The sequence below is a fragment of the Callorhinchus milii genome, unplaced genomic scaffold (assembly GCF_018977255.1).
Source record: "Callorhinchus milii isolate IMCB2004 unplaced genomic scaffold, IMCB_Cmil_1.0 Scaffold3, whole genome shotgun sequence".
Lineage (NCBI taxonomy): Eukaryota > Metazoa > Chordata > Chondrichthyes > Chimaeriformes > Callorhinchidae > Callorhinchus > Callorhinchus milii.
In genome coordinates this window covers 7,390,149-7,407,405 of record NW_024704744.1, presented here as the reverse complement: position 1 = coordinate 7,407,405, position 17,257 = coordinate 7,390,149, and the positions used below count along the sequence as shown (strand labels likewise).

Here is a 17,257-nt window from a genome sequence, read left to right as displayed (position 1 = left end):
CGCCTATTCCCTTTCTCACTCCCTCCCTCTTTCCCTCCCTCCCTCACTCTCCCCCTCACTCCCTCCCTTCCCATCTCACTTATTCCCTCACTCCCTCCTTCATTAACTCCATCCCTTCCTCCCTCATTCCTTCGCTACCTCCCTCGCTCAATCACTCCTTCCCTCACTCCCTCCCTCACGACTTGACACAGTCCAGCTCTGATCAGAGCTGTCACTCTTCAGCACTGCACTGCACACTTCACTTACCATCACACAGTTCAGCATCCGTTGCCTTGTCATTCGGGGTATTTCTTGTGCCTTACCCGTGTCCCCTCCATCGCTCCAAGAAATACAAACCACATTATTCAGCGAGCGATGCAAAAGATTTAGTTTCCCAGATCGCCTTAAAGAAGTCACCTCAAAACCATTTGTTCTGTTAGCTCAATTCTTTAAATGCTCACCCATCCGCGCCCCCAACTGTGATGGAGTGTGTGACAAAAAACAGCCATCGTTCCTCTAAAAGTGAGCAGAAACAGCAGTGAATGGTATTAGCCTCTTGTTAAAAGTTACTTTGAACAAGTGGACCTAAGAGGCAGCATTATATGAACAACAACTTGCATTTATATAGCGCCCCTCACACAGGGTAATGTATCGGAGCTCTTGACAGTGTCAGAGCATGATGCCCAGCTGGGGCGAGGGGGGAGGTAACAGTGAGCACTATCGAAGAGGAAGATCTTCAGGCACGCAACCTGAAGATGGGAAAGGAGGGGGTAGGGCAGAGGGATAGAGGAAGAGTATTCCAGACTTTCGGGGCATAGTGGCTGAAAGTGCGGCCACCGATGGAAGGCACGAGGGACAAGCAGGAGGAGAATTTGCAAATGCATGAAGCACTCACCCTGCGTTACCAGCACAGCATTCCTCCCCGCGAACTGTTTCTCCCCGCCCCCCCTCTCTCCTCCTGTTCCTTTGTGTATATGTGTGCAATACCACACACTTGGAAGGGAATTGGAAGGCTGTAATTCAATCAAGTGGTTGTTATTGATGTTCTGAACTAAAGCCCCGCAGTTTACCAACATCAATGGGGACTTGAAATTAAATAACAGGGTTTGACTAGAATCAGATTATTTTGAGCCACGGGTAACCGTACTCTCACCAACATCAAAAGGCAGCAGGAACAGGTGTGGGAACCAGAAGATGGTTTCCTGCCAGATAATATGAAGAGATGATATACTTGGCTCAGTTGGTAGCACTCTAACTTCTGAGTCAGAGGTTGTGGGTTCAAACCGTATATCGGGACTTGAGAAACTCATACAAGTCTGCGCTGACACTTGCTGGGGTTGTGTTGCATTGTCAGAGGTGCAGTCTTTCAAATGAGATGTTGAACTGATGTCCCATCTGCCTGTTCAGGTGCACATTAAAGATTTCATGGTACTATTCAAAAAGAGAAGGGAGTCTCTTTGTCCTGGCCAATAATCCCCCAAATAAAACTGATCATTCACTTCACGACTGTTTGTGGAACGTTGCCATGTGCAAATTGACTACCGCATTTGCTCACAAAAACACGGTTACTGAATTTTACTGTATACCTTGCAAAGCGCTTTGGGATGTCTTCCTGGTGTAAAAGATATTGTACCAATTGTAAGGGTTATTATTATTATGAAAGGATTCAATATATCGATTTTGATAAGCTGTTTCCAGTTGTTGGTAATTCCCAAACTAGAGTATAAATATAAAACAGCCAACAGCAGACCTGAAAGGGAATTTTGGAGGAACTTGTTTTCTACAGAGGGGGTGAGAATGTGATCTCAATCCCAGAAGTTGTGGTTGAAGCAGAAAGCATCAACATATTTAAGAGGAAACTTGATGTATACATAATAATCATAATAATAATAATAATCCTTGCATTTGATATCGCGCCTGATCACGTCATTGAGATGTCTCAAAGCACTTCACAAAGTATATTTTGAAGTGGATTGATTGTGCATTTTGTGGGCAAAATAATTACATGAAAGAGAAATAGAAAAGAATAGGAACGGCGGAGACTCATATGCGAAATAAATACTGACATGCACTAGTTGGGCCGAATGGTCTGTTTCCATGCCATAACATCCTGTATAAATGTATATAAGGTCGCCCCACCGAGAGATCACTTTTTGATACTGAAGAGCCATGGTTATTCTAGGCATTCCTAATAGCTTATCCCTGCAACATTGGAGATCTGTCTTGTGGCTCACCTCTGCATTGCTTTCCTAGCGCCCTTATGTTGTGGCAACATGACTGCCAATGAAGATGAAGTCAGCTGATTTCTTAGTATAGCCCAACATCCTGCTTGCTATATTTATTTTCCTCCTCAAACTTGTTTTGCTGTGGTGAGTGATGAATCAACTAACTACCTCTTTCAACTTGTCCTTGACAAGTTCTATCCCACCTGTAAAGCACTCGTGCCTCCTATTTTTAATTCCTACATGCTTGTTTACTTTTATCTGTATTGTAATGTATGTGCTAATCATCCCAGGTGCATTCCTTGTCAGGTTCTCTCTGGCTACCTCTTCTGATCTACACTTAGTTCCCCCTCTTTTTTGTGTCATCCGCAAACATAACTACCTTGCGGTGACTCTGTGATTCTTTATAATTGATGTGTAAGTACATGAGATTCAATCCTCGATGCCAGAGGCACCACATTCAATACCTTCTCTTGTTTGAATTCAGTTCCCCTCCGCTTCCTTCCGTGAAGACTATTTACAAGCTGCCGTATAATGGACTCTCCCATATACTCTCCCATGGAGTCTGTAGCTCAGTGGTTAGAGCACTCGCTTTACAAGTGAGACACCTGGGTTCAATTCCCGGCAGGGCAAAACCTTAGGCAAGTTTCTTTACTCCACGTGCCCAATAATAATCCCTCAAAAAAATAAAGAATTGGTCATTTCATTCCACGACTGTTTGTGGGACACTGCTGTGCGCAATTGGCTGCCACGTTTCGCCCACAAATATACAGTCAATTCACTTTACAGTATATTCTGTGAAGCGCTTTGAGACATCTAGAAGACATGAAAGGCACTATATGAAATGCAAGGATTATTATTATTTTATTATTACACATACTCTCTAGAGGAAGGTCATTAGATCTCCGGGTTACGACAATGTGGCTAAACTCCTCAAACTTTGCTCTTATGGTTCAATGCATTATCTTCAGCCCCCTTAATGTATTTTTGTGCAACGAAACAGGGCTAGTTGGTAATATAGATATTAAGGCTCCTCTTGGGCAGAGTGATCATAACATGATAGAATTTAGTATTAAGTTAGAGAGCGATGTAGTCAAATCCGAAGCAAGGGTCTTAAATTTAAATAAAGCTAACTTTGCAGGTATGAGGGAAGAATTAGCTAAAATAGACTGGGGAATCAGATTAATGGATATGACAATAGACCAACAGTGGCAAACGTTTAAAGATGTAGTGCATAATTCTCAGTGGTCACATATTCCCTTGAGGAATAAGAGTACCACAGAGAAAGCAGTTCATCCGTGGCTAACCAGAGCAGTTAGACAAAATATAAAACTAAAAGAAAAGGCCTATAAAACTGCCAAAAAGAGTAGCAAACCTGAGGACTGGGAGTGTTTTAAGGACCAACAAAGGAAAACCAAAAAGCTCATTAAGAGTGAGACAATGGATTATGAGGGCAAGCTAGCGAGGACATTAAGACAGATTGTAAGAGTTTTTATAAATACATTAAGAGGAATTGGCTAGCAAAAGTAAATGTGGGTCCATTACAGGCAGAGACAGGAGGAATTATAATGGGGGATAAGGATATGGCAGAGTCCCTAAATAAATACTTTGCTTCTGTCTTCACGTTAGAAGACACAAGAAGTTTACCAGAAATAGAGATGAACCAAGGGGCAAATGATAGGGAGCAAGAATGTCTAACAAATCTATTAGAATTTTTCGATGAGGTAACGGAGAGGGTGGATAAAGGTAGTGCAGTTGATGTAGTTTATATGGACTTTCAAAAGGCAATTGACAAAGTGCAACATGAAAGACTTGTAAGAAAGATAGAAGTCCATGGTATAAAAGGGACAGTGGCAGCATGGATCCAGAACTGGCTGGGAGACAGAAAGCAGAGAGTTGTGGTGAACCGCTGCTTTTCTGACTGGAGGGAAGTGTACAGTGGCGTCCCCCAGGGATTGGTATTAGGACCACTGCTCTTCGTAATATACATAAATGATCTGGACTTGGGTATAGCAAGCATGTCCAAGTTTGCGGACGACACAAAGTTAGGTAGGGGGGTAAACAGTGAGAAGGATTGTAGCCAACTGCAGGAAGACATAGACAGAATGGTAAAATGGGCAGACACATGGCAGATGAATTTCAATGTGGAGAAATGCGAGGTAATGCATTTTGATAGAAAGAATGAAGGGAAGCAATATAGACTGGTAATACAATCTTAAGGGGGGTGAAAGAACAGAGAGACCTGGTGGTGCAGGTCAGGTAAATGAATCCTTGAAAGGTGGCAGCACAGGTAGATATAGCTGTAAAAAGGGCATATGGGATACCAGGCTTTATAAACAGGGACATAAAGTACAAGAGTCAGGAGGTTATGATTAACCTATATAAAACATTGTTTAGGCCTCAGTTAGAATACTGCGCCCAGTTCGGGGCGCCACACTATAGGAAGGATGTTAAGGCATTGGAAAGGGTGCAGAGGAGGTTTACGAGGATGGCACCAGGAATGAGGGACCTTGATTATGAGAAAAGGCTAGAGAGGCCAGGATTATTCTCATTGGAGCAGAAAGGGTTACAAGGAGACCTAATAGAGGTCTTCAAAATCATGAGGGGATTTGATAGGTTAGAAAGGGAAAAACTGTTTCCACTGGTGGGTGTGTCAGTGACTCAAGGTCACAGATTCAAAATAGTCTCTAAAAGAAGCAGACGGGAGGTGAGAAGACATTTTTTCACGCAGCGAGTTGTTCGAATCTGGAACGCATTGCCTGAAAGGGTGGTCGAGGCCGATTCAATAACTACTTTTAAAAATGCGGCGTTGAGGAGGACGGGTTTGCAGAGTTATGGGGAAAGGGCTGGGGAGTGGGATTGACATTACATTACTCTTCTGAAAGAGCCGGCACAGACTCGATGGGCCGAATGGCCTCTTTTTGTGCTGTAAAATTCTGTGATTCTATGATTCTATGAAGTTAGGAAAATTTACATTAGCAAAGAATTGGTGCTAGGGAATTTGTTGGCATTAAAAAGTGACAAGTCCCCTGGACCTGATGGTTTGCATCCTAGGGTTTTAAAAGAGGTAGCTCATGAGATAGTGGAAACCTTGTGTCTGATCTTCCAAAATTCTTCGGATGCTGGAACCGTTCCCATTGATTGGAAGATCGCAAATGTCACACCACTATTTAAGAAGGGTGGGAGAGAAAAGATGGGGAACTATAGACCAGTTCGTCTGACATAGGTGGTAGGGAAAATTCTAGAATGCTTAATTAAGGATGTCGTAGTGGGATACTTAGATGATCACAATATGATTAGACAGAATCAACATGGCTTTACAAAAGGGAAGTTATGCTTAACAAATCTTTTAGAGTTTTTTGAGGACATATCAAGTAGATTAGATAGGGGGGGAATCAATGGATGTAGTGTATTTAGATTTCCAAAAGGCATCCGATAAGCTGCCGCATAAAAGATTGATCCACAAGATTAGGGCCCATGGAATTAAGGAGAATATATTTGCATGGATTGAAGAATGGCTAACAGGAAGAAAACAAAGAGTAGGGATAAACGGGTCCTTCTCAGATTGGCGGGATGTGACTAATGGAGTGCCACAAGGATCAGTGCTTGGGCCTCAACTATTTACTATCTACGTCAACAATCTAGATGAGGACATTGAACTTAATCTATCCAAATTCATGGATGACACTAAACCAGGAGGGAGAGTAAACATCGAGGATGACATTAAAATGATGCAACGAGATATAGATAGGCGAGGTGAGTGGGCAAATAGGTGGCAGATGAAGTATAATGTTGGGAAGTGTGAAGTCATCCACCTAGGTGGCAAAAGCAGTAGAGTAGATTATTTTTTAGAAGGGGAGAGACTAGATAGTGTTAGCGTTCAGAGGGACTTGGGTGTCCTTGTACACCAGTCACAAAAAGTTAGTTTGCAGGTACAGGAAGCAATTAGGAAGGCTAACGGTATGTTGGCATTTGTTACAAAAGAGTTAGAATATAAGAGCAGGAAAGTCTTGCTGCAACTGTATAGGGCCCTGGTGAGACCACACCTAGAGTATTGTGTGCAGTTTTGGTCTCCTTATTTAAGAAAGGATGTACTCACCTTGGAGGGGGTACAACATAGATTCACTAGGTTGGAACCTGGGATGAGGCGGATGAGTTATGAGAATAGGTTGAGCAATTTAGGTCTATATTCTCTAGAATATAGAAGAATGAGAGGTGATCTGATAGAAACATATAAGATTATTAAGGGGCACGACAGAATAGATAGTGGGAGACTTTTTCCCCTGGTTGGAGAAACTATAACTAGGAGTTACAGTCTTAAAATTAGGAGTAAGTCCTTTCACACTGAGTTGAGGAAAAACTTCTTCACTCAGAGGGTAGTGAATTTATGGAACTCTCTACCCCAAAGGGCTGTAGATGCTCAGTCCTTGAACATATTCAAGATTGAGATTGATAGATTTCTTGTGGACAAAGGGATTAAGGGATATGGGATAAGGCGGGTAGATGGAGGTAGAATAGATCAGCCATGATCTTATTGAATGGCGGGGCAGGCTCGAGGGGCTGAATGGCCTACTCCTGCTCCTAATTCCTATGTATTACTGGCCTTAACACATTCCAGACTGCATGTCCTGCAATAACTGTATGAGTCTCAGTGCAGGCTGACTGATATGCCCCGGGGAATCCTCCTATCTCGTTCAATGCAGTGACTCTGATTCACATTTGCTTCACTCAAACGACTGTTTCCTTGGTTCTGCAGAAGGCCCCACTATCCAGTGATTATTTGATCAACAGTAGGCCTTGTTTGTCTAACGCTGTGGACACACCTGTTCCTGGTAAGTGTTTTATGTTTTATATGCTTCCTCGAAGGACATTATTCTTTCTTCAGCATCTAATGTCTGCCATAATAAGACATTAGCATGATGTTTCAAAGGGAGGACTTTCAGCGGTGGAAGTCGTTGCTTCCCAGCTTCGCTCATTCCTCTCCTAACACTCCATTCACAAGCCCCTCTCATCAGGTTTCTGTGCTGCTCACAGCATGGAAGTTGCTCTGGTCAAGGTGTCATCCTCCTCAACCTCTGCTGCCTTCAATACCGAGGACCACTACATCCTCCTCCACCACCTCTCCTCTCACCTCAACCTTCAAAGTTCTGTCCTTGACTGGTTCAGGTCTTATCTCTCACTCTCCAATTTGTATCTGCCAACGGTTTCTCTTTCAGGGCCCTGTCCTCGGTCCCCTCCTCTTCAACTTCTAAGCTCCAACTTGGTGACATCATGCGCAGACATTGGGTCAACTTTCATATGTACGCGGATGACATCCAACTCTATTTCTCTGCCTCCACCCTCGATTCCAGACTGTCTGTCCTGACAAACTGTATGTCTGACATCAAGTCCTGGATGAGAGCCAACTTTCTACAGCTGACTATCAGCAAGACACCTAGTGGTACAGTAATAATCTGTACTGATTATTACAAGTCCTGATCAGAGGTTTTCAAATAATCAGTGACTCAGTAAAAATAGTTTAAGTATTATCAACAGACGGCAAAAAAGTGGAAGGTCAGAAGATTATTTTCTACACAAAGGGTTACCAGAATGTGAATGCTTTACCAACCACAAACAGCCATTCTAGCTGAATCTATAAAACGATTTGAAAGGGAATAGAATGAATACTTTGAAGGGAATGAAAAGAGCAGAAGAATGGGATTAATACAGATACATTCAGCGGAGGAGCTAGCACAGACACATGTATCACATGTTTCACAACCAAATGTCTCAAAGTGCATGACAGAATGAGTTTTTTAAAATAATAATCCTTGCACTTAATGGAATGCCTCATCAAAGCACTTCACAGGCTATACCGTGATGTGGATTGACTTGTGTATTTTGTCGGAAAAACATGGCAGCCAATTTGTGCACAGCAATATCCCACAAACAACCATGGAGTGAGTGACCAATTTTATTTGGGGGATTTGTTGGCCAGGATACTGGGAAAAACTCCCTTCTCTTTTTGAATAGTGCCATATGATCTTTAAAGTCCACTTGAACAGGCAGACAGGATCTTAGTTTAACATTTCATTCAAAGGCAGCACCACCGACAGTTCAACATCCATTGCATTGGAGTGTCATTTTAGACCAAGTCCTGCTGTGGGGTTTGAAGCCACAATCTTCTGACTCAGAGGCGAGACAGCTACCACTGAGCCAGGCTGTCGCAAGAGGGCATAACTCAAACGAATGACCTTGGTTCGATTCCCGGCAGGCCGAAACCTTGGGCAAGTTTCCTTGCTTCACACCCCTGATAATCAATCCTGAAGAAAAAAACAACAATAAACTTCAATCCATGAGTGTTTGTGGGACATTGCTGTGTGCAATTGGCTGTCGCCTTTCACCCACAAATATACAGTCAATTCACTGAACAGTATATTCTGTGAAGCGCTTTGAGACGTCTAGAAGACGTGAAAAGCACTATATCAAATGCAAGGAAGGATTAGATAACCTTATTGTCATGCTGCTAAATGATCTACAAAGAGCAATAAGATGAATGCCCAATTAATCATGTTCGATGGTTTTGGATTGGGAAGGAATATTGTTCAGTGCAAAGGAAGGGGGTGAATGGGTTGGTGGAAACCATGACTCTTTATAAATGAGATAATGAACGTCCACCACAACAAGCAAAAAGGACCTCTCAAGTTTAATTTCTCATCTATACAATACAACACAATACAAAATTACATTTGTATAGCGCCTTTCACGCAGGAGGATGTCCCAAGGCGCTGTGCAACAATGTAGGGCTCTCTACAGCATTAGAAAGACGATTTGATTATGAGCTCAACCCCTGACTCAGAGGCTTTCAAACATATTAAACAATGATTGATTCATGTCACCCCGATTGGAAGGTTAAACAGGAGTGATTGATTCCCCACAGTCTGTCAAAGGTACTGAATAGATTACGAAAACGTCACAGTAACTGCCCTTCCAAGTCCTACTGATGAGCTAGACTGGCTGTGTTGTCATCAGCAGTGCCCTGGAGTACTGCGAACTCGCGTGGCTCAGGAACTGAACTACCGAGACCAGCGCAGAGGGTGGGCCCGACTCCTACATTTTGTTGCCAAACATGTCACCTCAGAGCAGTTCAGCTCCAAGGAGACCCCGATTACATCCCCCATCCCCCAAATCAAATTGAAAATTCACTCTATGGTGGGACATTGCTGTGCATACATTAGCTGCCTCATTCCCCTGATAAAAAGTCCCTGTGTTTACAGTAAATCCTGTGAAACTCTTTGAGAAGTCCTCCCGACATGAAATTTTCTTTATCAAATGTAAGGGTTATTAATTTCAGTCTGTGGTAAATGCTGAGTAAACTGGGATAATAACGAGGGTGATAATGGTACCAAGTGAACCAAAAGTGCCAAAGTGACATACCTGTATTAGCAAGACATTGGAGTCGAAATTGTAAGAATTGCAAAAGGCTTTGGAAACAGCAAATCCTGGATATGCTATTGCACCTCCTCTCGGACATCAATTTCATTGACAGTAGAGTTTGAGCAGGGTGCCAGGAGGTTGACAGTAAGGATAGCTGAGGCCGGGATACATTTAAAAAGCAGCTTGATGCTGTGACTGGTGGATGGTAGGGTGAGTGTTCTGAAAGGATGAGATTAGATGGGCCAAAGGGCCTTCTTCATCCGAACCAATCTTGTGATCTTCTTTGACCTTGTGACGCAGACACACTGGGGATTCGCCGATTCCTTTTGCAAACTGTTACAATTGAGATCCTAGTGACATTTAGTTTTTTGACACAATTGACATCGCTGCTTGGGCAATTATTATATGATTGCCACTTCCTTCCTCTTTTGTTCACCTTGAGATTTGCATCACTCAGTCTATTGCTTATTTCCAAAATTCTGGTTAATGTAAAACAAAAATATACTTGCATTTTGAAATGAAATTTGACAGACTAAACTACACATTACATTTGTATAGCACCTTTCATGTCGGGAGGATGTCCCAAGGCACTGAACAGTCAGGGATTTGGATGTCGGCTGGTGGTTGGAATCAGGAGGGGTAGAGAGCAGGGAGGGTAGGGGAAGGAGGGTGGCTAAAGGCATGGTTGAAGAGTAAGGTCTTGGGACAGGCCTTGAAGGAGGCAAGTGAGGGAGCAAAGTGAAGGGAATGTGGGATAGAGTTCCAAAGGATGGAGGGCAGAGAAGCTGAAGGCCCGACCTCTGGATGTGGAGTGGGCTGGCGGGGGACATGGAGCATGCTGGAGCCCACTGAGCAGAGGGAGCAAACAGGTCTATATGGACAGACTGAGATGAGCTGAGCTGAGGCAAAGTTAACAACTTGGGGGACTGACTTATGAAAAAAAAAGGTTTCTAAAACAAAAGAGTGTTTAGTTGAGCTTTTGGCCAAGCCTTTATTACAGAGTACTACAAGTCATCCTCAAAACGTTTATTATTGTTGGACAAGATGCTAAAATACAATTTGGTTTCTGTGGCTGACCACAGGAAGTTTGAGCAAACCTCCAGGAATTTTGTCTGATAACCAAAGGTTTTGTGTTGAGAACTACAGCCCACAGTTTAAAAAATTAAACTCAAGAGACGTGCTAAGGTGGGCGCGATGGTTGACTGTTCTGTGTATAGTAATCAAACAAAACGTTTTCTAGTGAATGTGTGTCAGCCTGGTTCAGTTTGTAGCTCTCTCAGCTCTGAAGCAGAAGATTGAGGGTTCAAGCCCACAATTCTAGATTTTGAATTCATCTAGTGTTTAGCTGACACTCCAATGCAGTGCTGGGGATGTGCTGCATTGTTGTAGGTGAATGAATCCTTTGAATGAAACGTTAAATCAAGGTCCCCTTAATAATAATAATTAGTTATTCTCTCAATTAAAGTAGTTCTTTAATTAGTCCAGTAGCTCAGTGGTTAGAGCACTCGCCTTGCAAGACACCTGGGTTGAATTCCAGGCAGGGCGAAACCTTGGGCAAGTTTCCTTACTCCACAGGCCTAATAATAATCCCTCCAAAACAAAAAAAATAATAAAATTGGTCATTTTCAGTCCACGATTGTTTGTGGGACACTGCTGTGTGCAATTGGCTGCCATGTTTCGCCCACAAATATACAGTCAATTCACTTTCCAGCATATTTTGTGAAGCGCTTTGAGCCGTTTGGAAGACATGAAAAGCGCTATATCAAATGCAAGGTTTATTATTATATTATTATTATACTTCTATGATATTGCTCCTAGCATGACATTTTCAGATTTACTTTCCACTTTTCCATCTGGGCCAGTTACAATGCTGACACCATGTCTCACACCAATTGAATTCTCACACTCTCCTCTTCTTCACTGTAATTGGCAGTAAACACCTCTAAACTGGAAACCTTTATCTCAATTTTTTCCCCACCCTCCTGAACTATCCTGAGGAATGTTTCTGCTGGCATTAGTGCCTCACTCAACCCATTCTTCATGTCAGCCTGACAGTAAATGTGGGAAACTAAAGCTATTGCGTGATCAATATTCACATGGTTATATCTCAACAGGACTCACTATTTAACAACAACAGTTTTACATTCATGTAGCACCTATCACATCGGGAGGCACCTGAGCTGAGGGTAGGGGGAGATGAGCATGGAAGCAGGTATGGGGGGTGTGAAAGGTAAGCAAAAGGGCAGTTGAAAATAAAAGTCTTAAATAAAAGCTTTAATGGAGGGAAGGGAGGGGAACGAGGCAGAGGGACTCCAGGATAGAATCATAGACATTTGGAGTGCAGAATGAGGCCATTCAGCTCATCAAATCTGCAGACTCTCAGAGCAAGCTGTCATTTCAATCCTACTGTCCCATATTATCCCCATATCACATCATCCCTAACCTCTGGAACTCCCTTCCTCTACCTTTGTTCTCTATCTGTCTTTAGGTCCAGCCTCAAAATCTCTCTTCAAACACTAATGGATACCTTACCCTTCCTCCTTGCTTTTGTGTTCTACTCTGTCTTTATAAAGTGGTCTGAAACATTAACCTATCCGAAAGACGCTTATATAAATAGTAGCTGTACCCGCTTGCAACCAAAGGATCCAATATGTAGAATGTAGATTGACATACAGACTGATTACACAGACAGACATTTCATCTTTATCTATACTCATCTGGGAGGACTCCTGTGGGAGGACTCATTTTGGCCATACTGTTCTTTGAGTGGGCAATACATTTTGGAACGCTGTTCTTTCAGCAATGAAGTGCAACTGCGATGTTCTTTGTTCTTCACTTTCATTTAATGGGTTTTCTCTATTTTTCCTAGGATTTTTACTTATCCTTGAAAGGTTTGATTTTCGCTTAGGCATCTTTATCATGATGAATATAAATATATAATTTATAATCACTGGCACTGGGACGTCCTCCCGACATGAGCCACTTTAAAAATTTAATTTTGTTGTTGTTGTCATGGCTTAGCTTCATGTATGTTTTTTATTTTGTTCCCGTCGCCGCTTGGCTCTGTGCGTGCTCTGTGACACACGATGCCACAGCGCCACTTTGAGTTGGCGGCCACCAGCATAACTGCAGCAAAAAATGCAAAACTGAAATACATTTTAGGTCATAACACATGAACGATAGCTATCCAAAAACAAATATGCCCATGTCACTCCCATTTACAAGACCTTTCTGAGGGGTAAAAATCATGTCTCCATGTCAATCGGTTATTGAAATCCTTCTTGAAGCGCACACAGACATTGTCGTTTTATTAATATATAAGAAATATAGAAGAAGATAAATTGTTGTTGGTGGTGTAAATGGTGAGGAACTGTTCGTGCTGGGAGGTGATTCAAGAGCAACAGGAGTGTGAATGGAGAAGCTGGGAAAAAAATTCTCACAGAGAATTGCCTGAGTATGGAATGAATTGTCAGGATGGCTGTTGGAATGGAGATGATAGGAGCATTTAAAATGGAATCAGATTGACACATGCAGGGAAGAGTACTAGAAAGTATGGGGAAACAGAATTGGGATTAAGTTAGAGGAGCGATCACCATCAGTAATACAATGGGTCAAATGGCCTTCTGTTGTGTTGTAGATAATTCTTTGTTTTGTGTATCAGTATATGGGTCAGTGCTACATTGCCAGAGATCCTATCCTGCATGAGATGAAAAATTGAGATTGTTTCTGTCTGTTCTACATGTGGACTTTAGAGATCCCTGAAATCATTCTAAAAGAGAAGGAAATTTCTCTCAGTGTCTTGGCCATCAGTCCTCCAGCTAACTTTGTGATTCATCTCATGACTGTTTCTGGGATCTTGCTGTGCATTAAACAATGTGTCGTGTTTGCCCATAAAAACAGCAACTGCACTTAACAGTAATTAGCTGTAAAACACTTTTGAGTCACTTCAACATGAGTTTGTTTTTACATGAAATGAACTACGTAAAGGCAAGTTATTACTATTACAAAGTTCTTCCTTCTTTTGTTTCCCACACTAGTCTTGCTTTTCTCATTATCCATTACTGGTAGAGCTTACTTAGTGAGTAATGTGTGGTAATTCCTGAATGTGCCAATGGATGGATGCCCAGCCTTGTTTTGTCTTTGGGTTGGGTGAACTATGAACACATGAAAACCTGTCGTGATTTGGTCCAGATGTTAAGCTTGGTGTTGGCACATTGTACATTTGGTGCCATTGTACTATCATGTTTAAGCCTCGGGCACAATTTGTATGATGTTCATCGTGACTCACTTGTGATTCACGTAAAAGTACGTCAGACACCAGAGATATAAAGGATTTTGAATATTCATAGAACAGCTTGGTAAGCCTCTTAATGGCTTGTTATATGGTGCGTGGATGATCACACAACTGTTTTTGGTCTGCTGGTTGTCTGACACACACAGAAACCCATTAAGATGCTTAAGCTTGTGTTCTTTGGATGTTTATGACCACTAAACTTTGTATCCCCATTACACCAGTCTTTGCCAGGCTCCACTGGCTCCCTGTCACAAAACAGATTGATTTCAAGATCTCTCACTCGTCTACAAAGCCCCTCACACCCTGACACCTCCTTACCTTTCTTACTTGCTTTCTCCCCAGTCCACTATCCACTGGCTCTGCTCGGTTGGCTCTGGCCTCCTGCTTGTCCCTTGTACCCTCCATTCCACAATCAGCTGCCATGCTTTCAGCTACTAGCCCCAAAGCTTTGGAACTCTTTCCTTCAAATCCTTCTGCTTTATCCCTCCTTCCTCTCTTTTAGATCATGACTGAAAATCTTCCTCTTCAACCATGCTTACAGAGCAAACTCTTTTCCCAGAGCGACACACAATGCTGACTTAATCCAGAAGAGTTGAGGCACAGGTGGCAAGAGCCAAGACCCTAGGGATCTCAGAGTGTGCAATGGAACGGAGCTGGAGTTTACCCAGCCAACAAATACACAGACCTGGATTAAGCAGGTGATGGTGAGTAAATTTGGCAAACAGCACTAGACTTAGGCATCTAGAATGTCAAGATGACTAACACGTGTCATAAACTATCCTGTATAGTTGCTTCCATGCTAAAGCCATCAATTGATAAGGAAACTCTGATGCTTTGGATGACAGTTGATGGAAGATGTTATCTGGGATCCAGGTTTACCTCGTATATCGAGGGCTTGGAGTCCACCTTGATTGATATGCAGAGAGGTAAGGAATTGCTTCTGAAGATCCATGCCTCCACTGGTGGGACCACTGTTCAGTAGGTAGGATATATACTGTGTCTGAACTGTGGGCAGGAAGACAATGACAATGTTCTCACAAATTTCATGCTGAGTTGACCTGCTCAGCAGGAGGTTCACAGGGAATTCCTAGTGCTTGTTATGCTCTTAGTGAAGGCTCAAACATGTGTCCTTTGGATATTAAATGACCAACATGTGACTATCCTCCTTGTGGAAAGGTATATTGGGTTTCCTTGGAGATGAGCATTCCAAGGTGACAAGCTTGGCAGTGGAATATCAGTACCAAGACATTCCTTTTTGTCCATCTTGATCATGGAGTCCTGTAGCTCAGTGGTTAGAGCACTCGCTTTGCAAGCGAGAGACCTGAGTTCAATTCCAGACAGGGCGAAACCTTGGACAAGTTTCCTTATTCCACACGCCTAAAAATAATCCCTCCAAAACCAAAAACAATAATAAATTGGTCATTTTCAATCTACGACTGTTTGTGGAACATTGCTGTGTGCAATTGGCTGCCGCGTACGCCCACAAATATACAGTCAATTCCCTTTACAGTGTTCTGTGAAGTGCTTTGGGACATCCTCCCGACGTGAAAAGCGCTATATCAAATGCAAGGATTATTATTATTATTATTATTATTATATGCAGTTCCTGAGCCAGGTGGGTCTTTGGTACTCTAAGGTCAAAGTCCCAAAGGATAGGGTGGTTCTATCTGGACATAGCGCCTTATCATGTGGTCGAAACATCTCAAATCGTTTGAAAGAAATTTACAGTAAACTATAATGACTCCAGGTGAACTGTATTAGTGTGTGTTATGTTGGTGGAAGGTAAATGTAATTATTGGAGTCAACTCTGTCAAACAGTATACAGCTGTATCCACTATCTCTTAAGTAGATCATTCCCTTATTTATTTATTGAAAACTTCATACACTTTGACAGAAAGTTTGATCTCATGGAGTTATGATACCATGAATGTTCCTATGCTCTGGGAAAGGAGTAAGGTTTTATTGTGTGGAGCAAATGCACTTATGCTAAAATAAACAGAGAATAATACATGCTCACCCACCAGCTTTGGTAAATTTATGTCATGTTCAAGATCACTTTGTATTGCCCAATTTGAGTTGTTATCTAATCTGCTCCAGTGTAGTGCCGAGGGTTTCTGCATTGTCAAAGGTGTCGTCCTTCAGATGAGACTGTAAACCAAAACCCTATCTGCTGTTCTATTATTGTGCTCATTATTATTAATAAAGTTCCTTATTTCAAAGCACCTTGTTCAAAGGGAAACTGGATCAATTAAAATTTTCAAGACTTATGGAACAAAGGCGGGTAAATGAAATTGAGGTACAGATCAGCCATGATCTAATAGAATGACGGAAAAGGCTAGAGGGGCTGAATGTCCTATTCCTATCCCTATGTTCCTATGAAACACAGTTCCCAGATTAATTTCACAAATAGGCACCTAGGCCTCAAGCAATGAAACCTTTACCAATGTGAATGAGTGGATGTGGATTAGAAGCAAGGGCCACGCTGTCAAACTTTACTCATAAAGATATGATGTGCTTCACAAGAAAATTGTTTGACAAGAAATGATCGCATTCACCAATATTTATAAAGAAATTAAACAGTTACAAGCTTTTTCAGGTTACAAGTTCAGTTGCTGAAAGACAGATGGCACATTTCCAATAAAAGACCACCCAGCAACTATCGTCACTCATATGGTTAAGGGCAGGGTTCAAAGATCTAGATATTAATATTAGTCTCAGGTTCAATGGTACAGAACTGCTATAAACTTCTAAAGGGTTTATCTGAAATCTTAAGTTGCACATCAGCCCAGTGCTGGGATAATGCTTCATTGTCGGAGGTGCCATCTTTCAGATGGGACATTAAACTGTGTTGAGGTGGGGGTTAAAGTTCCTGTGACGCTATTCAAAGGAGAAGGAGATTTCTCCTGGTGTCCTGGCCAACAATCCCCACAAATAAATTAGGTATCAGCCTGGCTCAGTTGCTAGCACTCCGTCTCTGAGTCAAAACGTTTCAGCCCCACAGCGGGACTTTGTATTTACATAGCCTAGGCTGACACTCCAGTACAGTGATGCAGATGTCTGCATTGTTTGAGGTGCTATTCGTTGGATGACATGTTAAACCAAACACCCGACTGCCTGGTCAGGTGGATGTTAAAGATCCTATGGCGTTATTTGAAAAGTGGAGTTAATAATGATAATAATAATACTTACTTTTGATATAGTGCCTTACATATCTACATGTCTCAAAGCGCTTCACAGGTATTACTGTAAAGTGGAGTGACTGTATATTTTACAGTAAATCCTACAGCAACCAGTTGGTGCACAGCAATGTCCCATAAACAGCCATGGAGTGAATGACCAATTTTTT

General features: G+C 42.2%; 1 protein-coding gene across 1 annotated transcript in view; it reads right to left on the bottom strand.

The window, feature by feature from the left end:
• bmp5 (bone morphogenetic protein 5) overlaps positions 1–7,471 on the bottom strand; it is a 76,795-nt gene extending 69,324 nt beyond the window's left edge. The window contains exon 1 of the mRNA XM_007894066.2: positions 7,404–7,471. Coding sequence (XP_007892257.2) covers positions 7,404–7,471 — 68 coding nt within the window. The remainder of the gene's footprint in view (positions 1–7,403) is intronic.
• Positions 7,472–17,257: the final 9,786 nt, after the last annotated feature.